The 27,836-nt window shown below is 55.1% G+C and overlaps 1 protein-coding gene across 7 annotated transcripts; it reads left to right on the top strand.

Moving 5' to 3' along the window:
* The first annotated feature begins 172 nt into the window (after positions 1 to 172).
* LOC125333067 (H(+)/Cl(-) exchange transporter 5) lies at positions 173 to 27,836 on the top strand. 7 transcript variants are annotated; one of them, XM_048318608.1, is made up of 13 exons: positions 173 to 330; positions 9,626 to 9,775; positions 16,894 to 17,045; positions 18,401 to 18,500; positions 19,794 to 19,978; positions 20,446 to 20,568; positions 21,006 to 21,212; positions 21,793 to 21,873; positions 22,534 to 23,076; positions 23,694 to 23,880; positions 25,006 to 25,404; positions 26,897 to 27,113; positions 27,466 to 27,836. In XM_048318608.1, the coding sequence occupies exons 2-13, from the start codon at positions 9,643 to 9,645 to the stop codon at positions 27,554 to 27,556; spliced, it is 2,418 nt and encodes an 805-aa protein (XP_048174565.1). In that variant the 5' UTR covers positions 173 to 330; positions 9,626 to 9,642; the 3' UTR covers positions 27,557 to 27,836. The 7 variants fall into 7 exon arrangements, with proteins under 7 accessions (XP_048174565.1, XP_048174559.1, XP_048174564.1 ...); XM_048318602.1 differs by lacking the exon at positions 173 to 330 and adding an exon at positions 7,701 to 7,777; XM_048318607.1 differs by lacking the exons at positions 173 to 330; positions 9,626 to 9,775 and adding an exon at positions 10,892 to 10,916.

Genomic DNA, 27,836 nt, shown 5'->3' with positions numbered 1-27,836 from the left:
GCTGCCCCTGGATCCCTGGCAGTGCCCAAGGTCAGGCTGGATGGGGCTTGGAGCAGCCTGGGACAGTGGGAGGTGTCCCTGCCATGGCAGGGGTGGGATGGGATGGGCTTTGCGGTCCCTCCCACCCCAAACCCTTCTGTGGCTCCGTGAGTCCGTGTGTGAAGTGCCAGCAGCCCCCCTGCTCCAGGTGCAGGGCTGACCCTGCTCCACAGCTCAGCCTGGGAAGGGCCCTGTGTCCTGGCTGGGCTTCCTTGCCTGAAACCCTCTCTCTCTTCCAGCAGCTCCAGGAAGTGCCAGAGTGGAGGCAGGAGCAGCTGATCCTTGGGAGAGGTACTGACACAGCTTGTTGGATGGATAAATGACCCTCTGGAATGGTCGCTGACCTCTCCGTGGGGGAATGCCGGTGCCGGGGGCAGAGAACGGGATGGGGCAGCACGGGGACGGGATTCCCTCCTGTGTGTCCCTGCTGCAGTGCACAGGGTAGAGCTGGGGTCCCTCTGGGTCTGTTTGGGTGCTCAAGGGAAACTTGCCTCTGAAGGAGCCTCCAGGAATAGGCAGGGTGAGAAATAGAGCAGCTGGAATTTGGGAATCCTGGGATACTGTGTGTTCCCAGCCTCTCGGTGCTGTGAGCTTTGGGTCGTCCAGGCTTTAAAGCCTTCCTTAATCTTGGAGCTTGTTCCTCAGGTTTTTGCAGCCAGAATGAAATGAATGATTCAGCTTTTTACATCTGTTCAGAGCAGGTGTTTGTGGAATGCACACTTTGAGATTTTCCAGGTATTGGTGGTTCTGTTCCAGGCTCAGGGGTCCGTGGGACAGGGCTGGGAGCACCCAGAGGCCGTGGAGGCGTGGCTGGCAGACAGTGCTGCTCCTCTGACTCCCTTTGTTCCCACAGGGACTCAAAAACAGGATTGTTTTTGTTTCCAAGTGCTGCATGGATGGTGCTTGTGTAGAATAGAGAATTGTTTTTAATTCTTTGGGATGCAGCAGCCAAATCATCTTCTGGCTGTGCTGGGCTGCCCCCTCTGGAGTGGCCCCCACCCTCTGCACAGGGCAGGGAATGGGCTGGGGTGTGTGACCAAACTTGGCTGCGCCAAAATGTCTTTTGAGGTTTGGATTTGGTTTGCCCAGGATTCTGTGGCATTGCCACTGAGGATTATTCTCCAGGAGCTGAAGTGGCTTGGGAGCAGCTCTCAGACAAAAGTGGGATGTTTACTGGAGCTCTCTTGTACCTGCCTCTTATGCTTTACTGTGCCCACTTTGGAAATCTCCTTTGGTCTCTGAGTGGACTCGGAGCTCACACTCTTCAGCTGCCTGAGCACTCAGAGGTTGGAAAATCACTGTGGGCCCTAAAATTCCAGAGCTCATTCCTCTGCCCTGTTTGTAGCAGGTTCTTGGGAAGCTGTGCCAGAGGTGCTTTTCCTTTCCCATGTCCCTCTGTGTACAGCTGTGCTGCTGCTCCCTGCTCTTGGCAACTCCTGTGCCTTTCAGACAGGGTAATGCTGAAGGAAAGATCTGATTTTCATCTCAGCACTTTCCTTGGTCCTTCTCCAGCATTATTTGTTCCATCCCATTTGGCCCGGGTTGTTTTTTGTTTAAAAAAACCCTAAGAAGCCACAAAGCTGGCAGTTGGGTGAGAAATGGGTCCGCAGTGTGGATATTTCAGGCATCCTCAAGGATTCGTGTGTGCAGTGGCCTCGCAGATGGAGGGGCTGCAGCCCCTTGGCTCTCAAGGAGCACCTGCTTCTTCTGCTCCTGTGCCTTGCATCCACCTTCACCCCCCCTTCCCCAAATCCCAGATGATTTCTTTCCCTCTGTCACAGTCCCTCATTTTCTTCTTCCATCCTTGTTGTGGAAGGTGGCACCAGCTGTGTCTCCAGCTGGATGTGGCTGCTGGTAAAGGAAGGCAAATTGGCCCCCAAATTCCTCACCTGGAGCATGTTCACAGAGTTCATCCATGCAGTATCCCACGTCCTTTGGGTGTTCTGGGAGTCGGCCAGGATGTCTGCAGCCCCAGGCTGCCCAGACAGGTGAGGGCTGGCACTGACTGACCTTGCCGTGGTCTGGTCACGGACTCATCCAGCAGGTTTGTCCAGCAGCTGGGATTCAGGTGTGAGTGGTTCTGTGCATCAGGCTTTTAATTGTTCCCTCTGGGATAACAACCCACTCGTGGTGGTGCAGCACAGCCTCACGTGCCAGTGCTTGTGAGGGACTGTGAGCCCTGGTTTTACAGATCACGGAATGCTTTGGGTTGGAAGGGACCTTAAAGCCCATCCAGTGCCACCCCCTGCCAGGGACAGGGGCTCCAGGTTGCTCCAAGCCCCATCCAGCCTGGCCTTGGGCACTGCCAGGGATCCAGGGGCAGCCCCAGCTGCTCTGGGCACCCTGTGCCAGAGCCTGCCCACCCTCCCAGGGAACAATTCCTTCCCAATATCCCATCCAGCCCTGCTCTCTGGCAGTTTTAAGCCACCATTCCTTGCTCTCCATGGATGAATATGTGTTTTAGTTGGAACAAGGATGGTACAGTTGTCCCTGGAGCTTGGGAAGAGGAGCAAGCCTGGCTCAGCACTTTGGTCTGTCAGAACAACTGGTGGCATTTTGGGGTGGCATACTTCCATCATATCCCTGATTTTCTTCTTAATAGTCCCTTTTCCTCTTCATGGCTTTTCCTGCTGAGTATTTGGACCCAGAAATGTCCCAGTTTGTGCTGTTGCTGGGTGGAAGGTGAGGTTGGAATGTGTGTCCTGGTTTGGGAGGAGGTTGGAACCATCCCTGGAAATTCAATGAGTCTGGAGAGTGACTCCAGTGCTGCTGTGCCAGCCTGTTCTGCCTCAGTGCTGTGGGGTTCAGAGCTGCTGCGCTGTGACCCAGCACTTCCAAAGGCCTGGCTTTATTCCTCCCTTCTTCAGGCACTTCTGTTTGTTTCTTAACCATCAACAAGGAAGGAGAGTTTGTAGTTCCGGTCAAGGAGGTGCCTGTGAGTGGAATGAGATCCTGTGGTTCAATAAAAATGTATAAAATCATCTCCTTGTCGTGTGCTGAGCAGCTGGGATGGATTTTGTGGAGAGGGAGGGCTTGGAAAGGTACCTGGTACCTGGTGTGCTCAGCTGTAATTCCCCCTGCAGTTGGCAGCAGCTCCGGGTCATCCGTGTGGCTCCCCGGAGGCTCAGTAGCAGCCCTGGCCTGGGCTCTGGCTCTCCTCCCCTGACCCTCTCCCTTGCCTCAGGGAGGCTTTCCCAGGCTGTTCTCTCCTAGGATTTTATACAAGTTGGGTGTTTTATGATCTCTTTGTGCCTGAAAATCTCCTGTTAAACCTCCTGTAGCCCATATTTCAGTATTTTGGGGATTTTCGACCTTGCTGAGCAAGAGGCAGAGCTCAGATCTCCCCAAAATGAGTCTAGATCTGGTTCCATGTGGTGCTGTTTAGATTTTGGGGTGTGCTGAGAAGTGTCGCCTAGAAAGAACACCACAAGGAAGGTGTTCTGCTGGAAGAGATCCAGTGCTGGGTGTTCACAAAGCGTGGAATGACAGGTTTACAGTGGGGACTTGATGCAAGCGTGGCACTAAACTGGACTGTAAAATATAATTGGAAATATCTGTTGAAGTCTTGCTGTTGTAGCCATTATTAAAACAATAAAGGGAGGAAGGAAAGGAAAATGGGGAAAAAGAGATAATGTTTGAGCTGAGATGATATTTTATCAGTGGTTATTTGGTTTTTTGTTTTTTTTTTTTTTTTTGTCTGGCGCAGTTTTGGGCATCAGCTTTCTCTGTTAGATCTGTAACAGCAGATCCTTTTTCCTTTTGAATTCCAGGAAAATAACTAAACATAGCAGATATGGGAAGAATGGGATAAGTGTAAGGCACGTGATCCGAAGGTGTGGATCATCTGTGTTGGTGAACGGACGGTGTGCCACTCCAGGAGGGACATTTATAACCTGGAAAGTGGAAATGAGCTTACAAAATACTACAGAACAAAGCCACAAACCAGTAACTCCCTTATTTGGGAAGTAGAGAGTTATCTTACTTGTTGTCCAGAGCAGCTGGGGCTGCCCCTGGATCCCTGGCAGTGTCCAAAGCCAGGTTGGATTGGGCTTGGAGGAGCCTGGGACAGTGGAAGGTGTCCCTGCCCAGGGCACAGAGACGAACTTTCAGGTCGCTTCCCACCCCAGGCATTCTGGAATTCCGTGGTTCTGGGTACTGACATCTTCTCACTTTGCATCCAGGCCATTTCCCAGCTGCTTCTGTGGCGGATGTGCCGGGGCTGTTCTCACACACTGCTGTGAACTGGGGTGAATCTGTGGGGCTGCACCCTGGGGACACTGTCCCAGAGAGAGGATGGAGAGAGGTCCTGAAGCCACTTTAATGCCATCTGGGAGCCCCTGAGCCCACTTCTCCTCAGCACAGACCTTGGCTGTGCTCCTTGAGCACAGGCTGTGGACACCTCTCTTGGAAATTCATCCAAGGAGCAGCCTAACCCTGTAAGCAAACCAGGGCCTGTAGGGATGTCCTGCTCCCCAGAGCTCTCCTGGGGAAGGAGCTTGCCAAGGGGACACCTGTGGTTGTGACCCGGTTTAAGACTAGACATTTTGGCAGGAGGTGCCTTTGGAGCCTTCATCCAAGACTCCGGTGTTTTCAGGATGGAAGCAGTGCCGGATCAGCTCCGTGATGAAAACCAGCCCTGTTTATTCCGGCTGTTTCCCTCTGGGTCATGTGTTAGTCACACTCCTCCGGTGTGCCCGAGGGCTGGCGGAGCGGGCTGGCAGCTGGGTGGGTGGTGTGGACACCTGGGAGTCATCACTTCCCAGCCACACAGGTATGTTGGGAAAACAGAGTGATGCTGCTGCACGGAGCTGTGACACTGTCTTGGATTCCCAAAGAGGCTGGGAACGGTGCAGAAGCTGTTGTTGTGTTTCAGTATGGACACTGCTGTAAATAACTGGATCTAGTCTGGAAAATACAGTTCAGATTCCAGTAGCAACCTCCCCTCAACTGGTCACAAACTACCTGTGCATCTGGTCTTGGGCATTTTCGTGTTGTAGTCAAAACATTAAGCAAAAAGAAAAGAAGCTGGAAGTAGTTGTGAGGAAGTTCCTGGGAAGAGGTGGCTGGACTGAGATTGTGGCTTTTTAAGTGAGAGCTAAAATGGTAATGACAGAAAGTTTAGGAGGAAAAAAAAGAGGTTTTGCGGTGAGACCAATGGATGGGGCAGATAGCAGTGAGTAACCAAGACATGTTCCTAACTGAGCTGTGATGTACCAGTGCTCCCAGCTCAGCTGGATTTGGCTAAACAACGTTTATTTTGGCTTTTGGGGGACTGGTGCTGGTTCTGAACAGGGCTGGCAGTGCCTTTGGGCACATCTGTGCGCTCACCTTGGTCTGTACCTGCTGCTGGAGCAGTTGCTGGGGTGGTTTTGGGATGGGGATGTTGCTGTTTGCCTCCATTTGGGTATTCCAGTGTCGGAGGGGCTCTGTGGAATGGTGGATTATTCCAGAGGAGGTGGGACTGGTGTGGATGTGAGGCCGTGGGCTCTGTGTGTCTGTGCATCCCGGGGTGGCAGTGAGTCAATCCCACAGCACCCTGTGTCAGCCCCGTGCCTGGGAAACCCAAACTGGCACAGGATTCATGCGCTGCTCTCTGCCGTGACCTGGTGACGGGTGCCAGCCCCTGTTACCCTGCTGGAGGGATGTCAGAGCAGAGCCTGAGGTATTGGCTCCCGGGCCCGTGTGAGTGCACGTCAGAGAGCAGCGAAGGAGCCCCGACCAAGCCCTAAAACAATGCAAGTCTTTGTGCTCAGCCTGTGTTGGTAGGATTCCCAGTTTCTCTCAAACCTCCTATTGTTCAGGCTGGCGTGGCCGGGCAGCCCTGGCCCCACACAAGCAGCATTCCCAGGATGTGTTTGTCTTTGCTGGAGCAGCTGCCGAGGGCGAGAGGCTGCCTGGAGAGGTCAGCCTTATGCCGGGTCCAGCACAGCTCTGTGCCACTGGCCCGGGAGGGACAGCTGCTCCAGGATCCTGCTCCTGCACTGCTGGGAGCACCAGAGTCTCCTTGGCCACCCCGAGAATGGAGCTGCCACGGAATCTTGGAGTGCTTTGGGTTGGAAGAGACCTTAGAGACCATCTACTGCCACGGGCAGGGACACCTTCCACTATCCCAGGGTGCTCCAAGCCCTGTCCAACCTGGTCTTGAATATTCCAGGGATCTGGGGGCAGCCACAGCTTCTCTGGGCACCCTGTGCCAGGCCCTCATCACCCTCACAGGGAGGAATTCCTTCCCAATATCCCATCTGTCCCTGCCCTCTGCTGGAGTGCAGCCGGTCCCCCTTGTCCTGTCACTCCAGGCCTGTGTAAATTTGGTGTAGTTTCCTCTCTACCGAAGCAGAGGCTGGTTGTGGTCCCTTCAGACAGCGCAGGGAGCTGGAGGAGAGAATGGCTTGGAAAAATAACATTGTCTTGGAACTGCCTGTGGCAAATCATCGGCCCTTTTGTCACAGCATGGGGACACAGGGCTGGCCCCTCTCTGGGCTATTGATTTGGCAGCAGAGCTGTGCATGAGGCTTCTCAGTCCAACTCCTCCTGCAGAGGGTTCCGTGTTTTGAGGGTTGGAATACAGCAAAATCCGAACCACCTCCCTCAGTTCACACAGAGATGGAGTTTCACCCTCATGGAGTCCCTTCCTCTGCTCAGGATGGGAAATGTGGGGATTTTTTGGTGTTGGTGGGAGCCTGTAGAGTGATGATGTTGCCCAGAGAGGTTGTGGACTCCCTGTCCCTGGAGGTGTTCCAGGCTGCGTTGGATGGAGCTTGGAGCAACCTGGAAGAGTGGAAGGTGTCCCTGCCCCTTGGGCTTTAAGGTCCCTTCCAACCCAAGGCATTCCAGGACTGAAAGGCTGGCTCTGCTGGCTCCCAGGAGTATTGACCCAACAGCCAAATGCTACATTTTACTTTCCTTTTTTTCCCAGTTACAATTGGCTCATTCTGCATTTTTTTCCTACTTTGTACACCCGTGGATCTGGTACTTGTGGGAAGGGATGTGCCTGAGAACCATGTGGGGCTGGGGGGGAAGGAGAGCCCTGAGTTGTTAAAGCTCAGCTTAGATTTGCTGATCTCTAAAAAACGCCCACTCTTGTGATCCAGGGTTTTGGGTTCCCAGAGGAAACAGCCACCAGGTGGTAAGCGGGCTCCTTCCCGCAGCGGGAGCGACTCCAGAGGTGGCTGGTTGGGATTGCTGCCCGCTCCTGGCGGGGTTCTCCTGGTGCCGTGTCCGTGCTGCTGGAGTTGGGGTCGAGCCTCTCCTCTGACAGGGAGGGAAAAATGCTGTGGGAGCTTTTTCCGTGCTCTGACTGGGAAAGCCTCGAGCCTTTGGCTAGAAGGGCTGCTCCGAGTGTGGCAGTGCTCTCGGAGTCCCGGGCCCATTCCCTGGTGCCACGGTGGCACTGGGACAGGTGTTATGGTGAGACTGAGGGAGCCCATCTGCTGGGTGACACCGAAGCCTGGAACTGAGAGAAAACCTTGGAATGCTTGGGTTTTGGATTGGAAATCGCAGCAAGGGCTGATCATCCTGGCAGGATGGCAGCGAGGCTCTGGCTTCCTGCTGCCAGCCCTGTCATCTGAGTCACTTCCAGGCGGTGTCGTGGGGACCCTGCCGGGTTCTGCTTTGCTGCTTCCCTTTCTCTGAGTGCCCTGGGGAACACCAGGACGGAGTAGAAGGGCGCAGGAGGTGGATGGGAGCCGCTGGAGGAGGATGGCATCACACGGGCGCTGGGGACACCGGGAGCCCTGGGGTATGTACGTGTGCTCCGGGGCCTCTGGCAGTGCCACGGCCTGTGCAAGGAGGCAGCTGGACAACTGGGGTAAAGGAACAACCAGAAGAGCATGAAAACAGTCTAGTTTTTATTTTATTTTGTTTTATTCCTTGTGCCTGGGAAAGCATCGCTTACCTGTAGAGGGAGTGTTTTGGTAAGAAAAAGTGTCTGAAACCTGTGTCTCTGGGGCTGCCAGGAGAAGTGAGCACGGAGGTAGCCTCCTGTGTGTCCTTCTTGTGCTGCCGGCTGTTCCCTGGGCTCTGCTGTGGCTGGAAGGTGCCGTGTTTGCTGCCGTGGTTTTGAGTTTTAAAGCTGTAAATGAGAAGCAGCTCGGGGTGGGACTGGGGGGAGCAGGAGGTGCCGTTGCTCCGGTTTCTGCTCCTCCAGCAGGGACTCCGGCTGCCCGGGCTGCAGGACCCGATGCTTTCTGTGCAAAGCAGAGAGGTTTGGATGGAATGTTGGGGAGAAATTGTTCCCTGGGGGGGTGGGCAGGCCCTGGCACAGGGTGCCCAGAGCAGCTGGGGCTGCCCCTGGATCCCTGGCAGTACCCAAGGCCAGGCTGGACATTGGGGCTTGGAGCAGCCTGGGACAGTGGGAGGTGTCCCTGCCCATGGCAGGGGTGGGATGGGATGAGCTTTAAGATCCCTCCCAACCCAAACCACTCTGCGATTCTACAAGTGCAGGGATATTTTAACCCCATATCCCACATATTTACACACGCAGAGTCTTATTGGAAAATCCCTGTAAAACCATGTTATGCTGCAAACGAGCCCCGAGACACGCGAGCACAGTTCCCTTAATTCTCTGCCAGGCTCGATGGGCCATCCCTGCCTCCTGGGCTGGGAGCTGGATCCACTGAGCTCCCTGGAAGCAGTTCACTGGAGGAGCACCACAGCACTTTAATGCCATTTAATTACTTTCATTGTTAGCTGGCAAATGCTAACTTTGAATTCCTGGGTTTCTCCAGGCCACGCTGTCTGTGTGCTCCCAGGGTGTGCAGCTGCTCATGTGCCTTCCCAAGCACACAGCTCCCCTCAGCTTCATCTTTTCCAGGATCTTCTGCAACAGTTTAATGAGAAAACACCGCTTACAAGTGAAGGAACATGGTGTTCCACAGTGTAAGGCTCAGCAAAGAGCGCCCTGTGCAGTGCCAAAGCTTTTTCTGTGTGCTGTGGTGGCTTTTTCTGTGTAATAAGGAAGAGTTTTCTGCAGAGTGTGTAATTCAGCCTCTTGGGAAGTGCTGGCTGGCGTTTTCCTTTGCTGGAGTAGGGCTGAGCTGGGTAGTTGGTTTCTCTCTTAATTCTCTGGAAAAAAGTGCACATGGCCAGCAGGGAGTCCAGGTGGGCAACCTGGCCTGGATCAAGAGCAGTGTGACCAGTAGGACCAGGGCAGTGCTTGTCCCTCTATGCTGGCAGCTCGTTATCCAAAATCCAGTTTGAGCCCTTTTCCAGTGGATTGATGAGTAGAGGATGGATGTAGGATCCCTGTTAGGGAAGGACTCTCCTCTTGGGTGGGCAATGGTTGCTGAACTTGTTCTTTGAGCCCCATTTCTGCCATGTTTGTGGCTCCCCAGGTGGGTTCAGAAGCTGTACTGGGACCTGCTCTTTGTTTCTGGCATGTGACACTACGAAATCTAGTGCAAGAGAATTGTAAAGCTGTTCCAAAACCTTGGAATTCCAGCCTGAGCTTCAGGTGACAGCACTGCACGCACCCTTCCCGTGGGAAGAGCAGTGCAGCCTCTGGGTCTCCAGGGTCAGGTGTCAGTCCAGTTGGGTTAGAAAATGAGTTTTCCTGCTTGTGCTCTAAAAAGCTTCTCTTTGCCCCCAGGTTTGGAAGCTCTGGCCATGGATCAGAAGGGCTATCGTCGGGGCAGCTTCCAGAGCGCCACCAGCGATGAGGATATGCTGGAAATCGCTGGAGCATCCATGGATTTCTCCATGGCAGACGACGACCCGCCGCTCGACAGGGAGATGGGAGGTAACACCCACAAGCTCTCCCCCCTTGCTGTTTTTCCTGATGGCTGTGGTTAGGGTTTCATGGTAATATTTGCTGTGTGGATCCTGCTGGCCTCTGCCCGGGCTGGGTCTGGTGTTCCCTGGCACCAGGGTGAAGAGTTTGCAGGATTCTGTGCTGGATTGCATCCCCATCCGTGTGGCTCCTGGGCTGTGACATGGAGCACATCCTCTGGCTTCAGGAGAGTCCTTCCTGGGGTTTTCCAAAGTAGCTGCTTCCAAAGAGAAGAGCTGGCAGTGGCAGGAGGGAGGGCTGTGAGTGCCGTGGAAGGGCAGCACTGAGCCGTTCCTGGGGGGCTGTGATATGTCCCCTCCTTCCCCTCCCTTCTTCCTTATCTGTAATTTTGGAGGTTTTCTGTCATGGAGAGAATCTCACAGTGTGGCAGCATGGAGGGATTTGGTGCTTCCCCTGCCACCCCTTGTCTGGCCAGAGGGTCTGCTCCTCCTCCTCGAGTCTGAGCTGTGGAATTCATGGAGAAGGGATGAATCCACATGGATCTGCTGAGCTCTGGGGAGTGGTTGCCCTGGGTGAGGCTCTCTCTGTTGACAGGGTGCTCCAGTCCTCAGGGAGGTGACACTAAAGTAAAAGAGGAAATTTGAAAGGGGGAAGAGCTCCTTGCCCAAGCGTCAGTTTCAGTTCTCCCTGGGAACTTCCCCTGCTGACTTCAGATGTTTGCTGGCAGATGTTTGGGTGCCAGGTGTGAAACCTGAAGCTGTGGGATTTAGCAGTGATGGATTTATTCTGCATCTTAAATTAAAAACGAAATTAAAAATTGAAGTGGGAGCCTTGAGCTGGCTCATCTCCCCTGCTTTCTTCACCCGCCTTCCTCCTTGACCTCAGACAGAACCCGGAGCTTTTATCAGTGAGACCAAAGTCCAAGTGGGGAGGGTGCAGAGGTTCAGCCTCCCAGACAATTTGTGAGTGACAAGTTATCACCAGCAAATTGGAGCCCGAGGAGCTTAATCACCAGCCCCTTTGAGCTCTGTGTGCGTTGAATAAGGGCCAGATAAAGGCTGCTCGTGGGGCTGGCGCTGGGAGAGCCTTTGAAGTCTGGCTGTGCCCGGAGGACAAAAGGAAAATCCAGTGCCTGCCTGCTGGAAAGACAGTGAGCATGGGAGTTACCCAGCAAGGAAAATGTTAGCGGGTGGGAAAAGAAAGGGGTTTGTCTGTCAGTGCAGCAGTGACTGACCCACCGCTGTCAGGAGGCTGTTGTTAAATGTGTTCTCCTATGCTGCATCGTGACTTGGGACAGAGCTTTGGGAATGGGCTGCAGAGCAGGGAGTGTGCCAGGCTGGGGTGCCAGGAGCAGGTTGGACGGGGCTTGGAGCCACCTGGGATAGTGGAAGGTGTCCCTGCCCATGGCAGGGGGTGGAATGGGATGGTCATTAAGGTCCCTTCCACCCCAGGCCCCTCTGTGACTCCATGAGCTGAGGTCAGAGTGCCTGGGCTACCCCAAAGCCTGATCTCGGGTGTTTGTGAGTACAAACAGGATTTAGCAGCAGGTGTTTCCCCAGCTCTCTGCAGCTCCCAGTCTGCAGCACAGCAAACTGGTGTTAGTCCTGGGGAATCCCTTCTTGCAGAGAAAATGTCCCGGGTGCTGCTGAAGTGGCTCCACTCGCTGCTCTGGGATTCCCCATCCCTATGTCCCTTCTGCGAGCCTGACCCTCTCCTCGCTCCGGTCCTGCCCCTCGGTGTGTGCAGGGGCTGGCTCTGGTGGCACTGTCCCCCCTGATGTGTGCAGGGGCTGGCTCTGGTGGCACTGTTCCCTCGGTGTGTGCAGGGGCTGGCTCTGGTGGCACTGTCCCCTCGGTGTGTGCAGGGGCTGGCTCTGGTGGCACTGTCCCCCCGGGTGTGTGCAGGGGCTGGCTCTGGTGGCACTGTCCCCCCTCGGTGTGTGCAGGGGCTGGCTCTGGTGGCACTGTCCCCCCTGATGTGTGCAGGGGCTGGCTCTGGTGGCACTGTCCCCTCGGTGTATGCAGGGGCTGGCTCTGGTGGCATTGTCCCCTCGGTGTGTGCAGGGGCTGGCTCTGGTGGCACTGTCCCCTCGGTGTGTGCAGGGGCTGGCTCTGGTGGCACTGTCCCTCGGTGTGTGCAGGGGCTGGCTCTGGTGGCACTGTCCCCTCGGTGTGTGCAGGGGCTGGCTCTGGTGGCACTGTCCCCCCTCGGTGTGTGCAGGGGCTGGCTCTGGTGGCACTGTCCCCCCTGGTGTGTGCAGGGGCTGGCTCTGGTGGCACTGTCCCCTCGGTGTGTTCAGGGGCTGGCTCTGGTGGCACTGTCCCCCCGGGTGTGTGCAGGGGCTGGCTCTGGTGGCACTGTCCCCTCGGGTGTGTGCAGGGGCTGGCTCTGGTGGCACTGTCCCCCCGGGTGTGTGCAGGGGCTGGCTCTGGTGGCACTGTCCCCTCGGTGTGTGCAGGGGCTGGCTCTGGTGGCACTGTCCCCTCGGTGTGTGCAGGGGCTGGCTCTGGTGGCACTGTCCCCCCTGATGTGTGCAGGGGCTGGCTCTGGTGGCACTGTCCCCTCGGTGTGTGCAGGGGCTGGCTCTGGTGGCACTGTCCCCTCGGTGTGTGCAGGGGCTGGCTCTGGTGGCACTGTCCCCCCTGATGTGTGCAGGGGCTGGCTCTGGTGGCACTGTCCCCTTGGTGTGTGCAGGGGCTGGCTCTGGTGGCACTGTCCCCCCTGATGTGTGCAGGGGCTGGCTCTGGTGGCACTGTCCCCTTGGTGTGTGCAGGGGCTGGCTCTGGTGGCACTGTCCCCTCGGTGTGTGCAGGGGCTGGCTCTGGTGGCACTGTCCCTCGGTGTGTGCAGGGGCTGGCTCTGGTGGCACTGTCCCCCCGGGTGTGTGCAGGGGCTGGCTCTGGTGGCACTGTCCCCTCGGTGTGTGCAGGGGCTGGCTCTGGTGGCACTGTCCCCTCGGTGTGTGCAGGGGCTGGCTCTGGTGGCACTGTCCCCCCTGATGTGTGCAGGGGCTGGCTCTGGTGGCACTGTCCCTCGGTGTGTGCAGGGGCTGGCTCTGGTGGCACTGTCCCCTCGGTGTGTGCAGGGGCTGGCTCTGGTGGCACTGTCCCCTCGGTGTGTGCAGGGGCTGGCTCTGGTGGCACTGTCCCCTCGGTGTGTGCAGGGGCTGGCTCTGGTGGCACTGTCCCCCCTGATGTGTGCAGGGGCTGGCTCTGGTGGCACTGTCCCCTCGGTGTGTGCAGGGGCTGGCTCTGGTGGCACTGTCCCCCCGGGTGTGTGCAGGGGCTGGCTCTGGTGGCACTGTCCCCCCGGGTGTGTGCAGGGGCTGGCTCTGGTGGCACTGTCCCCCCGGGTGTGTGCAGGGGCTGGCTCTGGTGGCACTGTCCCCTCGGTGTGTGCAGGGGCTGGCTCTGGTGGCACTGTCCCCCCGGGTGTGTGCAGGGGCTGGCTCTGGTGGCACTGTCCCCTCGGTGTGTGCAGGGGCTGGCTCTGGTGGCACTGTCCCCTCGGTGTGTGCAGGGGCTGGCTCTGGTGGCACTGTCCCCTCGGTGTGTGCAGGGGCTGGCTCTGGTGGCACTGTCCCCTCGGTGTGTGCAGGGGCTGGCTCTGGTGGCACTGTCCCCTCGGTGTGTGCAGGGGCTGGCTCTGGTGGCACTGTCCCTCGGTGTGTGCAGGGGCTGGCTCTGGTGGCACTGTCCCCTCGGTGTGTGCAGGGGCTGGCTCTGGTGGCACTGTCCCCTCGGTGTGTGCAGGGGCTGGCTCTGGTGGCACTGTCCCCCCGGGTGTGTGCAGGGGCTGGCTCTGGTGGCACTGTCCCCTCGGTGTGTGCAGGGGCTGGCTCTGGTGGCACTGTCCCCCCTCGGTGTGTGCAGGGGCTGGCTCTGGTGGCACTGTCCCCTCGGTGTGTGCAGGGGCTGGCTCTGGTGGCACTGTCCCCTCGGTGTGTGCAGGGGCTGGCTCTGGTGGCACTGTCCCTCGGTGTGTGCAGGGGCTGGCTCTGGTGGCACTGTCCCCTCGGTGTGTGCAGGGGCTGGCTCTGGTGGCACTGTCCCCCCTGATGTGTGCAGGGGCTGGCTCTGGTGGCACTGTCCCCTTGGTGTGTGCAGGGGCTGGCTCTGGTGGCACTGTCCCCTCGGTGTGTGCAGGGGCTGGCTCTGGTGGCACTGTCCCCTCGGTGTGTGCAGGGGCTGGCTCTGGTGGCACTGTCCCCTTGGTGTGTGCAGGGGCTGGCTCTGGTGACGGTGCCGGTGACGCCAGGAGTGGGGAGGGCTCAGTGGAGCCCGGAGGAGGAGGAGGATGCCCGGAGTGCCGCTGTGAGCTCCGGGAATGGCCCCCTGAGCCCGGCCATGGCACCGACCCGCCCCCAGAGCTGCTCCTGCGGGACGGGGAGCGGCTGAGCCTGGGAGCGGCTGAGCCAGGGCGAGGAGACCCTTCCGGGGAGGAGAAGGAGATGTGAGCCGAGGGGAGTGTGTGCCTGTGTCCATGTGCCCGGCACGCTGTGGGGCTGCTGGCAGCGGCTCCGGGGCCGGGATGAGGGTGCTGGGTCAGGCTGGGTGGGCTGCACGGGTTCTGGTGTGTAATGAGTGTTTGTTTGCTGTCTCTCCCCTGCGAGCCCCCTGCTTTGCTGGGATTTGCTGGAGCAGGGAAGCAGCGGCGGAGCTCTCCAGGTGCAGGACAGTCAGCAAACGCTGTGGCTTTGCAGGGTGGCACATGGCACAGCACCAAGTGCAGCCTGGTTTTCCTGAGCCCGGCAGGGCCTGAAGTGGGGCATTAATTGACCCCTTCTGGGGGTGATCAAAACACTGAGAAATCTCTGTTTGAAATGAGCTGTAACAGGGGTGCTTTCCACTCGCTGTGTCGGGCATGGAATTTGGCTTGGAGATCTGGACGTTACAATCAGGGAGATCTGTGCAATCATCTTGGATGTGTTTTGGCAGGGCATCACTGAGCTCATTTTCCTCCTTTATTCCTATCTGGGAATCCTAGGATCTTTGATTTGCAGCAAGCTGAGGCAGGAAATATGATCTTTATAAATATTTATGGCTGTCAGCCATTTTATAGTTCTGGATTACCCCTGGAAAAAATATAAAGATGTTTTCTCATCATCTGTCAAATGAACAATCGTGTGTGGCTGGAGGCCTTGGGATTCTCCTTTGGGAATAGAAATGCTGGTGCTGTAGGATGGCAGGCTGGGCTGAACAGGGATCCTGGAGAGCAGGATCAGGCTCCAAACTGCACCTGCCTGGTCTGGAGATCACAGGGGCTGTGCCTGGGGGACTGCGGGTGCCGTCAGGGTCTTGCTGGGGGCACCAGGACTTGGAGCCCCTCTGTCATTGCAGCTCTGTGCTTGCTCTGTGCCTCAGGGTCTGGTTCCTGGTGCTCCATGACAAGCTTTGAGCTGGGAGAGGGTTCCCAGGACAGCTCAAAGTCGCTGGTCTGGGCAGTTATTCCAGGAGAGTGAGCATGGAATGTGCCTGATCTCATCTTCTTGCAGCAAATGCTTCTCAGGGTGTTCTATTAGCTTGGTCGAGCTCTCCTTCATTAATACTTTTCTTTAGAACAGCTGTATCTTTTATCTTTAGGAAAGATTATGGTAGATAGGCCAAAAAAAAAGACAAGGAATAACCAGTGAGATGCTGCTGCCTGCAGCACGGAGACAGGAATGGTTGGGGTGCTTCTGGGAGAGGTGGTCATTCCTGGGGGAACAAACCCAGCTCCTGCTCTGGGCTGCAGGTGGGACTTGCTCAGGTGACTGGAATGAGGCCTCTGTTTGTTCCTGGGGTAGCTCTTGTGTCCTTGGAGCAGCACCAGCCCGGTGGCAGGAGGAGTTCCAGGCACTTCAGTGTTCCCCGTGCTCCACCTGCTCCTGTTGTGGTCAGGATGGTTTATTCAAGGAGATTCTGATCCATCAGATTGAGGGAACAGCATCTAGGATTTCCAGTGGGGATATTTTAGTGGGGAAGTCTCTGGAAGCCCTGATACTAATTCTGTATTTCCAAGCTTCTGGTCTCAGAAATGCTGTTAAAACCAGAGATCCCTCATGGAAAACGTGCCCTGTTTTCCTCCCAGTGCAGCTGGGGCTCACGGCCTGTGTACTCAGCATTTGGAAGAGCTTTGGAGAACTCCACCTTTTTTTGTCCCAAGTGAAGCGAGGAGCTGTTTTAAGTGGGTTATTTTGTGGTGGTTGTCAGTTCTGTACATGACTCATCTTGTTTTCCTGCAGCTGTGGCAGTCTGGGAGATGGGCTTGGGAAGACTTCACAGCTCTTTTCCCTTCCTGCCTCAGATGATGGGGCAGAGGGCAGCTCTTTGAATTCCTTATTTTTCCCATCTGGAGACACCTTTGCCCCCGTGATATCTGCAAGCTAAATATGCTCAGGTATCAACCATTATCCTTCTGCCAGGGACTTTTAGCCCTCCTCTTCCCCTCACCTTTCAGTTTTGACTGGATTTTGGGTTTTGCTCATCTGTTTTTCCCTCTGGATGGCTGCAAACACGTATTGTCTTCCAGAGCCAGAATTTTGGGAATGTACACCCAAGCTGAGCATCGTTTTCCATGGGCTGGAGCAGGTTAAACAGGAGGCCCAGTGGTTTGGCTAAATTCTCACCTGAGGAGGCTGCAAGTCCCAGTTTGGTGTTTTCCCCAGCCCCCACTTGATACCACTTTTTGCTTTCCAGGCCCCACTGGATGCTTTGCTTTCCCTGTTTCCCTCCTCCCATCCATGCCTTCCTGCCCATCCTGCTCTCATCCTTGCCACATCCACCTGGTTCACCCTTCAGCTCTGTTGGAAGTCCTAAATATTCCTTCTCTCCTCTCCCTCTCCCATCTGCTTGCCTCAAACAGCAAAATATCCTTGTGGCACGTCCTGGATTTAGGGAGAAGTCACCATTTATATGCTGGTGGTGATTTACTTTGGTTTGAACCCCCAGTCTCCAGGTGAGCTGCTGAAGCTGGGAAGGGCACAGATCACCTGGGAACGTGTGCCTGTGCTGTTCAGCTCAGGGGACTCCTCAGTAGCTCTTTATTTCCACTGAAATCTCCAGTTTTCCTCCTAAATGAGTTTTGGTTTTTTATAAAAAGAGGGGAAACTGAGAAATGCTCAATTTCCCCCCTTCCTTCCCCACCAGGCTTTTCCTCATATAATGGAGGAGGGATGAACGGCACGAGCACCATGATGGATTTCCTGGAGGAGCCTCTTCCTGGCGTGGGCACCTACGAAGATTTTAACACGATAGACTGGGTGCGAGAGAAGTCCAGGGATCGGGACAGGCACAGGGAGGTAAAAACTCCTGCTCCTCCTCGCTGGCTCTGAGTGCAGGATAAGGAATGTGTGACTCTTGCTGGGGTAGGGAGGCACTTCCTAGAGACCCCTGGGATGGAGGGACGGCCCTTAGGATGGGAGCTGAGAGTTCTGTTTGAGGAAAAGGAGCTCTGGATCCAACGTGTTGCAGTTCATTGGTTGCTGCTTCTCTTTGGAGGGCTTTGATTTGTTTGCAGTGGGGCCTTTGGAGCACAAAACCAGCCTGGTTTCCCGCTCTCACAGTTGCACTGGTGAACGGTGCTCTTTCTGTGGGGATTTTGTGCTTGAGAAGACTGAATGCAATTCTTCCAGAACTCCTTCCCAGTACTTCACCGCTCTGCAATTAAAGGAATCTGCTCAGAATGCAAGGGGGGCTTTAGCTGAAATACCCATGTCCCCAGCCTGCTCCTGCCCTGCTGGCAGCACTCTTGCAGGGTGGTGACTGAACTCAACTTGTCTATTTGTTTGCCAACATATTCTTTATTTTTTTCCCTGAGTGTCACAAAACAACTTGTGTCTTACTGACAGAGCCCAGGCAGAACATAGACCCTGCACAAATACAGGAAATAAATAGAATGCCCCAGTCTGGGCGAGTGCAGATCCAGCCAAGGGGACAGAATTCCAGAGAAAAAACCAACCAACGCTCATCCAGGCAGAAAGGATTCTTCTTGCATGTATTCCTCATTTTGGGGTGTTAGTTGTGTCCATCAATGTGCCTTTTTATCTGGGAATAATAGTGGTGAGCTGGAATGTTTCCCTTTGGAGAGCCAGCCAGGCACACAACGGCTGTTCTGTCACTCTTTGTCTGCCTGTCAGGAGCAGTGAGACTGACAGCCCTCAGCCATCCTGGGGCATCTGGGACAGGGCTGAGTCCCACTCCCCACTGCCACCAGTGCCTGCTTCCCAGCTGGACCGTTCCTCTCTGCTGGCATTAAATCTGCAACCCCCTCATGTCCGTTTCCTTGGGACTCTGGCACAGGGTGCCCAGAGCAGCTGTGCCTGCCCCATCCCTGCAAGTGTTCCAGTCCAGGTGGGATGGGGCTTGAAGCAGCCTGGGATAGTGGAAGGTGTCCCTGCCCATGGCAGGGGGTGGGACTGGGTGATCTTTAAGGTCCCTTCCCATCCAACCCCTTCTGGGATTCCGTGATCCTTGATCCATTCTCCTGCGCCTCCCGCCCAGTGCTGCACCAGCTGTAGGAGCAGCCACTGTCAGATGATTTACTCTCCCCCCTCAAAGCAGAGTGACAGTGTCCCCAAGTAGTTTGGGAGCATTCACACCACAGTGGATCAGAGTCCTCATGGATTTCTGTTTCTTTCTGCAAACCCTTTCCCAGATCACCAACAGAAGCAAAGAGTCCACCTGGGCACTGCTGCACAGCGTGAGTGATGCCTTCTCTGGCTGGCTCTTGATGCTCCTCATTGGTTTGTTGGCAGGTGAGAGCAAACCTCCAGGTAAAGCCAATTCCTGCACTGCAGCATCAGGATCCATTCATCCCCAAGGCCTGGCAGGTCCCTGGAGCAGCGGGATTTGGGAGTGAGGACACCAAGGGCTCTGCTGCTGCCTTTTAATTCACGGGGAGTTATTTTAAAGTGCTTTGAGGCTGTGTTTGTGCAAAACCAAAATACAAAACTGATGCTCACAAGTGTCCTGGACACTGCTCTGGCTCTGTTGCTGGTACAGAACTCTGAAATAAATAAAAAACATTCATTAAAGCAGAGCTGATCAAAATGCTGGGAATGTCTATGCCGAATGCTCCTCGTGGGTACTGAAGGGATTAATGCCAGGGGTTGCCAGCAGGAGTTTCTTGCTTTTAGGGGGTTTTTCCTTCTATACTTAGATATAAGAAGTGAGAGGTGTTGCTTGGAAGTCAGGTGTCTTTCAGAATTCAGCTGGCTGAGACCTTTTAAATTACTTGGGAACAAACTTTGGCCCCAGGGCAGCAGGAATAAATCACTTGGATACAAATCTTCCCGATAGGAAGCAGCAAGCATCTGTCATGAGGGATGGAGTGAAATCCTCTGTTAATGTTTACCCAGGAAGGCCAGTTGGTCATTAACTGGGGGATTTGCTGAATGTTTATTGCAGCCTCTGGAGCTTGTACTGCCACTTGCTCCTGTGGATCAGAGGTCCCTGGCCTCTGCCTCCTTGTTGTGGGGGTTTTGGTCACAAAAGTGACTTGAAGATTCCTCCTAAAACCTGCCTTCCCTTCTGTGCTGGCTCTGCTTGCCTTGTTTTGTTTGGCACAGTTGTAACTTTCCCCTCCTTTATTTTTCTTTTTTTAAATTAGGGTTGGAAATGTTTTCTCCAAATTCAGAGTTATTCCTGTCACAGTGTCGGTGGTGTTGGTGCAGCTCCTGCATCCTGGTGACACACTTTGTCTGAGTCCCCCAGGAATGTGGGACATCCCTCTCTGCCCTCACTGCTGCTGTGCTGCATTTAACAAACAGTTATTGAGAAGAATTAATTGCTGGTGATGCGGGGGGGGTTGAACACAGCCTCTGAAATATCATCAGCCACGCTCTGTTTCCTGACCTGCTCTTTTCAATATATTGAAATTATTCCAAAATTAGGCAAATCCTCTGGTTTAGCTCTCCATAGTTGTAGACAGAGCACCACACTGCTCTGTGTGTTGGGAGATGAGTCAGAAATTGGTGGGGCAGACTGTGACCGTCAGGTGTTTGAGTCTGTTCATTAAATTATTTGGGGTTTTTTCCCTTTACAACTAGGTTCCTTGGCGGGTCTGATCGACATCTCTGCCCACTGGATGACGGATCTGAAGGAAGGAGTTTGTTTGGCAGGGTTCTGGTTCAACCATGAGCACTGCTGCTGGAAGTCCAACACCACTTTCACCGACAGGGACAAGTGTCCTGAGTGGAAGAGCTGGTCCCAGCTCATCCTTGGCCATGGAGAGGTGATGTGTGCCCAGAACTGGTTTTGCTGCTGAATTCCCTGTTTGCCCAGCCTGTATCATCCCTGGGGTGATGGGATGTAGATGCCAGGAGTCCAAGCTCTGGGTGGTTCAGTGGTTCATCGCTGGGGTCCTCAAGGGGTGTCAATAAACAAATGTTTTGGGTGTTGTCCTTGGGGGGGATGGGGTGAGGCAAAACACTGCTCCCCTTGCAGGTGCAGCGTGTCCCTGCTGTGTCCAGGGTGTGCTGTTGGAGGGTGTTTTGCCCATGAGCGTTTTGGGGGAATGCCATGATTGGTAACCCAGCGAATGGAGCCTGTCCTTGAAACCTCAGACTTAGGGCAGGTCTCTCCATTTCTAGCTGATGACTCTGGGATGACCTGCTCATTCCTGGTGCTCACTTCAGTGCCCAGGTTTGCTGTGGTTTCAGTTGAAACCATCTGATTTGGGCAATTTTCTCTGCGTTTCAGGGGGCCTTTGCGTATATCCTCAACTATTTCATGTACGTTATCTGGGCCTTGATGTTCTCCCTCCTTGCTGTGCTCCTTGTGAAGGGCTTTGCTCCCTATGCCTGTGGCTCAGGGATCCCAGAGGTGAGTGAGAACGAGAGGGGGTTGTTTTTCACGTGGGGTAGGGATCCACCATCCAAAATTTCCATGTACATGCTATGGAATAATTTCTCCCACTTTAGATGATGGCTTAATACGTCGGTGTTTTTCCAGGCTGTTGCTGAAACACGTCTAGTACTAAAGTCTCCATGCAGTCCCTTGAAAAAATCAGATGTTTTGGCGTTGCTGCAGGAGGCACTGCTTAGGTGTTCCTCCAGCAGGGGTAGTGGCCTGAGGGAAGGACTCGATGGCTGCTTCTGCCTTTGCATGGAGAGAGATCTTTATGGACTCTCTCACTTTTGATAGCTCAGGGGGACTCTGAAAGCTCTAGGGAAGGGCAGGATTGGGAATGCCCAGTAACCCAGGAGCTCTGACCAGGGCTTGAATGAAAGCCTGTAGAGCTTTGTGTGCTTGACTTCCAGATCAAAACTATCTTAAGTGGTTTCATCATTAGAGGCTACCTGGGCAAGTGGACGCTGGTCATCAAAACCATCACCCTCGTGCTGGCCGTGTCCTCGGGGCTGAGCCTGGGCAAGGAGGGGCCCCTGGTCCACGTCGCCTGCTGCTGTGGGAACATCCTGTGCCACCTCTTCACCAAGTACCGCAAGAACGAGGCCAAGCGCAGGGAGGTGCGTGGGGACACCGGCCTGGGGAGGGCGAGCGGGGCTGGGGCTCTGGGGCTGAGGCTGCAGGGTTCTGTTCTGGGGTAAATGGTTCTGTTTTGGCGTGTTCTGGTGTGCCAGTGTTGGCCAGTTTACCTTCTGCTGAACCAAACCGGGCAGAATCCTCTGGGTGAGCTGGCAGGGTTTGGGGGGCCCCACAGCACATCCAGTTACACTGTGGACACTGCTGGGACACGGGGGCAGTGTGAGATGGGAAAAGTCGGGGTGTTGTGGGAGGTGAAATTGCTGCCGTTGTGTTGTGCTGATGCTTTACCTAAGGTGGATCACCTGGAACAGCAGAGGAAGTTGCCAGCTTTGCCACTTTGCTGGTTTGGTGCTGGGACTGTTGAAATGCTAACACTGATTTTTTTTGGAGCTCCTTCTTAGGGAATTGGCTCACTCCACCTTTTCCCTGCTGTCTTAAAGCAGGTCAAACCTGGCTGACTGTGCTGTAGATAAATGTTGTACAAATTTAAGTGAAGACAAACCAAAAATGGGGGATGTTTGGGAGGGCTGAGCAGTCTGAGTGCCTCTGTGTGTCCCTCAGGTGCTGTCAGCAGCGGCTGCCGCCGGCGTGTCCGTGGCTTTTGGAGCTCCCATCGGAGGAGTGCTCTTCAGCCTGGAGGAGGTAACCTTGGAATGCTGCTTTAGAGCAGACCTTACCCTGTGGGTTAAAAACACAGCCCATGGAGAAACTCCTCCTGATGTCCAGCCTGAAGCTCCCCTGGCACAGCTTGAGGCCATTTTCCCTTGTCCACTCTCCTGACAGCTGTGTCCCAGGGTACCTGGGAACAAACTTCTCTGGTTTATCAATCCTCTTTTCTTCCCAAGGACCACCTAATCCTTAATCTGCTGATCTAGATTTGAAAGGATCATTGCTGTTTAGCTCAGGGGAATACCAGGATGGATTTCAGAGGAGGGCAGGGATGGATTTGCTCAGCTGGGCAGTAGTTGGTGGCGGTGATGGCAAGTGCTGCTGTTTGGTACTTTGGACCTTGCAGAGCCACAGAATTCTCTGCATTCAGCTCATGGCTGATGTGTAACAGCTTTTATTACCTGAGTGAGTCGCTCCAGGGATCACGGAGGGCACGTGCTGCAGTGGAAGTGTGCAGGCCAGGGCCCATCCCAGGCGCTGCAATCCCCATTGAACCGCAGCTCCACACCAAGCCTGGGGTGCTTGGCTGGAGAGCAGGGAATGAGCACATGGATCTCTGTCCTGGGTTTACTCCCTGCACTGGGGTCGTGCTAAGTGGTCCAGTGACCAAAGGTGCTTTGTTCTTCCCTTCAGGTGAGTTACTACTTCCCCCTGAAGACCCTCTGGCGCTCCTTCTTCGCCGCGCTGGTCGCTGCGTTCACCCTGCGCTCCATCAACCCCTTCGGCAACAGCCGCCTCGTGCTCTTCTACGTGGAGTTCCACATGCCATGGCATCTGCTGGAGCTGGTGCCCTTCATCCTGCTGGGAATATTTGGTGGGCTCTGGGGAGCTTTCTTCATCCGCAGCAACATCGCCTGGTGCAGGCGGCGCAAGACGACGCGGCTGGGCAAGTACCCGGTGCTGGAGGTGTTTGTGGTGACGGCCATCACGGCCATCCTGGCCTTCCCCAACGAGTACACCAGGATGAGCACCAGTGAGCTGATTTCGGAGCTCTTCAACGACTGTGGGATTTTGGACTCGTCCCAGCTCTGCGAGTACGTGAATGATTTCAACAGCACCAAGGGGGACGATCTGCCCGACCGCGCCGCCGGCCCCGGCGTGTACACGGCCATGTGGCAGCTGGCACTGGCCCTCATCATGAAGGTCTTCATCACCATCTTCACCTTTGGCATGAAGGTGAGGGTTGCCTGTAAAGCAGCTCATGTTCTTCCCATGCTCTGCAGGGCCCGCAGAGTTTTGTTTCCTCCCTAAGCAGACCTGTGTCCCCCCAGGCTCTGTCAGAAGGAGACAGACTGCAGTTGTTTGTCCTGCTGCTCGTACCTGAGGGCAGTAAAAACCCTCCAGCCTGAGTGTGGGCACCAAATGCAGTCACAAAACTGGTGCCTCAGGGCTCCACATCCTGTTTTCTAGACACAGAATGCTCCTAAATTTTCCTGCCTCAAGCTTTTTTGATAAATATGTGATTTAGATGCAACAGCTAATTGCAAAGCAATCAGTGTCTTAATTTGTAAATGCTTAATTGGAGCTGTTCCTTGCTCAGATGGTCTGGAAGTTGTTTGGTGCAGCATCTGGAGCTGCAGGCGTAGTTCCCAGGTGTGAGCTTTCCTGCAGTGGATGGAGCTGATGGACAGTTCTTATGGCCCAGCTCACTGCAGGGGCATTGGACTAGATGACTTCTCAAATGTCCCTTCCAGCTCAGCCCCAGCAAAGCCTCTGCCTCCCTCTGGTTGGAGGTTCCATCACTGCTCTGCGCCGTGCCGGGGCTCTGGTGCTCACTGACCCTGTTCCCACAGGTGCCCTCGGGGCTCTTCATCCCCAGCATGGCCGTGGGGGCCATCGCGGGCCGGCTGCTGGGGGTGGCCGTGGAGCAGTTGGCCTTCTACCACCACGACTGGGCCATCTTCAGCGGCTGGTGCAGCCAGGGGGCCGACTGCATCACCCCCGGCCTCTACGCCATGGTGGGCGCCGCCGCCTGTCTGGGTAAGCTGGGGCTGGGCTGGGGCTGGGCTGGGGCTGGGCTGGCCACGTGAAGAGGGGTGTGGTGGGTGAATGGTTGGACCCCCGGTCTCAGAGGTCTTTCCCAGCCTTAATCATTGAAGCAAGGAATGGTTTGGGCTGGAAGGGACCTTAAAGATGATCTCGTTCCACGCCGTAGCGACTCTGTGGCTGAAGAGCTGTGGTTGTGGCCGGCCATCAGAGCTGGTGTCACCTCAAGAACCCCAGGAAAGGCTGTAATAGAAGGTGCCATGTGCTCCTTGTCCTGGTGGTGTTCTTTTGCTATCCCCAGCCTGGTGCTGGGCACGGCAGGCTGCAGTGGGGAGCTCCTGAGTGGGAACCAGAACAGTTGAGGCTGCCCAGGAACTTCAATTTTCCTGTGGGGTTTTAATTAATTTTACTTCCTGTTCTGGCCTTAAATCTTGTGATGCAATTCTGCTTCTAAGTGCTCTGTTTTCTCGTAACACTTCTTCCTCTTGGCTGAGTTGGAGAGACTGGGTGCATGTGACTGAACTTCACTTTCACAATTTCCAGTCTCCTCATCCATGGAATAATATGTTTAACTCCTAAGGGACTACTTTACCAGGAGAAACTCTCCTCTAAAAACGTGCCACCAAACCCCATCTTTGGCCTTTTTAGAGGGGATACACCTTGTTTGAGCAACCCAATCCAGTGGAAGGTGTCCTTGCCTGTGGCAGGGGTTGGAATGAGATAGGCTTGAAGGTTCCTTCAAACCCAGACCCTTCTGGGATTGTTTGTATGGAAGATAAATGCACTTTGACTTCATTAATGGTTCTGTTTGCTGCTGGGCAGCACTGAAGGGCCAGTGCCCCTTTAGGGAATGGGTATGGGAGCAAAACTCCTGTAAAATACTTGGGAGTAGCTCTGGGACTTGAATCTCGAGAACATAATTAAAACATGCCGAGACAAAACCACGCAGAGACCTGGGGCTCCATCCCAGGGCTGGTGCTGTGGCAGGGACCGAGGTTTCAGTGCTGCTCTGATTGTGCTGGACGGGGCAGTCCAGCTGTGCTGGCAGCAGCCCCTCTCCAGAGGTGGGCACTGCTGTGACACGGTCCCAGAGTGACCTGAGGCGCGCTGTGTTGGCAGGGGGCGTGACCCGCATGACCGTGTCGCTGGTGGTCATCATGTTCGAGCTCACCGGGGGGCTGGAGTACATCGTGCCCCTGATGGCCGCAGCCATGACCAGCAAGTGGGTGGCCGATGCCATCGGCCGGGAGGGCATCTACGACGCCCACATCCGCCTGAACGGATACCCCTTCCTGGAGGCCAAGGAGGAGTTCTCGCACAAGACGCGGGCCATGGACGTGATGCGGCCGCGCAAGAACGACCCTCCCCTGACGGTCATCACGCAGGACAGCATGACCGTGGAGGACGTGGAGACCATCGTCACCAAAACCACCTACAGCGGCTACCCCGTGGTGGTGTCCCGGGCGTCCCAGCGCCTGGTCGGGTTTGTCCTCCGGAGAGACCTCATCATTTCCATCGGTAAGAGGGCACGCTGCCCACGTGGCTGTGCTGGCATTGGTAGTGCCAGCTGTCCCCGACTGAGGAGGTCACACGCCCTGCTGCTGGTGGCTGGGCCAGCATCCCTGAGCAGTGTGGGCTCTGCTAGCAGCGGAGGTGAAGGACAGGGTGGCTTGTCACAGGATCGTGGCATCATTGAGGTTGGAAAAGCCCTCCAGGATCATCGAGTCCAACCTGATCCTCACCTTGTCACCAGCCCAGAGCACTGAGTGCCACATCCAGGTGTTCCTAGGACACCTCCAGGGATGGGGTCTCCAAACCTCCCTGGGCAGCCCCTGCCGATGTTAGTGAGCTTTCCTGTGAAGAAATTCCTCCTGGTGTCCAACCTGAGCCTCCCCTGGCACAGCCTGAGGCTGTGTCCTCTTGTCCTGTCACTGGTTGCCTGGGGCAATACGGAATAAAATACAGGAATGAGTGCATTAGGGTATCGTGTGCATTGCCTGCCTCCTGTGGTACCACCATGTGTTCCTGCACTTGTGTTCCTTGGAATCTCCAGGGATTCATCCAGAGTGGTCCTGTCCCCAAGCTGTGCACACTGAGGCACAGGATGGGATTTGGGTTTTCAGGATCAAATATCCCAAATACTCTGAAGTGTTCTGAATATCCAGCCTGGTGTTTGGGCTGCCAGACCTGCCCCTTCCCAGGAGGTCTTGGAATGCTGGTTATCAGATTGCAGCGTGGCAGGTACCCACAGTGCCTGTGTGTGCACTGCTCTGCAGCTCTGAGGGATGGCCAGTACTTGACTTGTTTTCCATTCCTGACCCTGATGACGTCCACGGAGCCTGTGCCAGTCGTTAAGTGCTTTGAAATAGTCCCTTAACTGCTCTGCATGGGACCCAAATCAGTGACTCATAAAAGTACAGAGCATTTTATTTACCTCCTCTAAAAACTGGGAAGTTAAAAGTTCTCCAGACCTTGTATTTACCTGGCCAGAGCACAATGAGGTGCAACAGCCTCAGCTTTGGGCAAAGCATGTGCTGATCCCGCCCCTGCAGTGGAACTTTGGAGATCCTGGAGGTTGTGCCAGGTAAAGGAGTGACAGGACAAGACCTGAAGTTGTGCCAGGTGAGGTTTAGGTTGGATATTGGGGAAAATTTTTTCATGGAAAGGGTTGTCCAGCCCTGGCCCTCCACAGGTGGTGGAGTCCCCATCCCTGGAAGTGTTCAGGAAACACGTGGATGTGGCACTGGAGGACATGGCTTAGTGGTGACCATGGTGGTGGTGCTGGTGGGCAGTTGGACTTGATGGTCTTAAAGGTCTTTTCCAACCTTAATGATTCCATGATTCTCTTGGAAGAAAGGCTGGAAACTCATCACACCCTCCTGGGGTGGGAACAGCTCTGGTGAAGGGAAGGAAAGGACTCCTAAGGCCATTAAATGTGGGCAGAGGAAAGGGAATGCTCTTCTGTTTGGAAAGGGAAAGGAGTGCTGATATTCAATCAAATACTTTCCAGAAAACGCCCGGAAGAAGCAGGATGGGATCGTGAGCACCTCAGTTATTTGTTTCACTGACTACTGTCCCCCCCTGCCTCCGAGCTCCCCGTCTGTGCTGAAACTCAGGAGCATCCTGGACCTCAGTCCCTTCACGGTGACGGACGAGACGCCCATGGAAATCGTGGTGGACATATTCCGCAAGCTGGGGCTGCGCCAGTGCCTGGTCACTCACAACGGGTGAGAGCCCTGGGAGCCCGGGGCAGAGCCTCCTCTGTGCCCGGCAAAGGGGGCGGCACTGGGATCCCTCTGGGGCGGGATGCGGGGCCGCTTCTGCCCTGGCCGGGGTGGTTGTGGCAGCCCAGCTCCAAGCCCCAGTGTCCAACCTGGCCTGGGACTCTTCCAGGGATCCAGGGGCAGCCAGAGCTTCTCTGGGAGCCTGTGCCAGGGCCTGCCCACCCTCAAAGGGTGTCATACTTTCTGTGGGGTGTCACTTTGAATCCCAAAAGACTCTTCAGCGCCTGCAAGGGGCTCGAGTGGCCCTGCCGGGGTCCCTCCTGAGGGTGCACTAAAATCGTGTTTTGTTTTCCAGGAAGCTGCTGGGGATCATTACGAAAAAGGATGTACTAAAGCACATTGCACAGATGGCCAACCAGGACCCCAACTCCATCCTCTTCAACTAGAGGCAGACTGTAGGGATTGTGTGTCACACACACCTGGAACTTTCTAGCCCATCCTGGGTAGACTTTCCTATTTTTACTGAGACCACAGAACTGTTTCCAGCGTTTTCCTCCATGGAGTGAAGATATTTTTTTTTTTTTCTACCAGATAACCAATTGCACTACGGAATCTGTGGAACATGATCTTCTTTTTAGAAGAAAAAAAAGAGACTTTATTTACGTTGCTTTTGTGAAGTTGCATTGGAAAGATTCCATGAAGGAGTAAAAGCAGAATGTTAGAGAA

This window comes from Corvus hawaiiensis, chromosome 14 (assembly GCF_020740725.1).
Source record: "Corvus hawaiiensis isolate bCorHaw1 chromosome 14, bCorHaw1.pri.cur, whole genome shotgun sequence".
In the NCBI taxonomy this organism is placed as follows: Eukaryota; Metazoa; Chordata; class Aves; order Passeriformes; family Corvidae; genus Corvus; species Corvus hawaiiensis.
This window is presented reverse-complemented; position numbering and strand designations above follow the sequence as displayed.

Coding starts and splice junctions, on each gene's coding strand:
- LOC125333067 (XM_048318602.1), top strand. CDS start 7,738: ATGGCATCACACGGGCGCTGGGGACACCGGGAGCCCTGGG. Junction 23,077..23,693: donor TCTTCACCTTTGGCATGAAG/GTGAGGGTTGCC, acceptor CTGTTCCCACAG/GTGCCCTCGGGGCTCTTCAT. Junction 23,881..25,005: donor GGGCGCCGCCGCCTGTCTGG/GTAAGCTGGGGC, acceptor CTGTGTTGGCAG/GGGGCGTGACCCGCATGACC.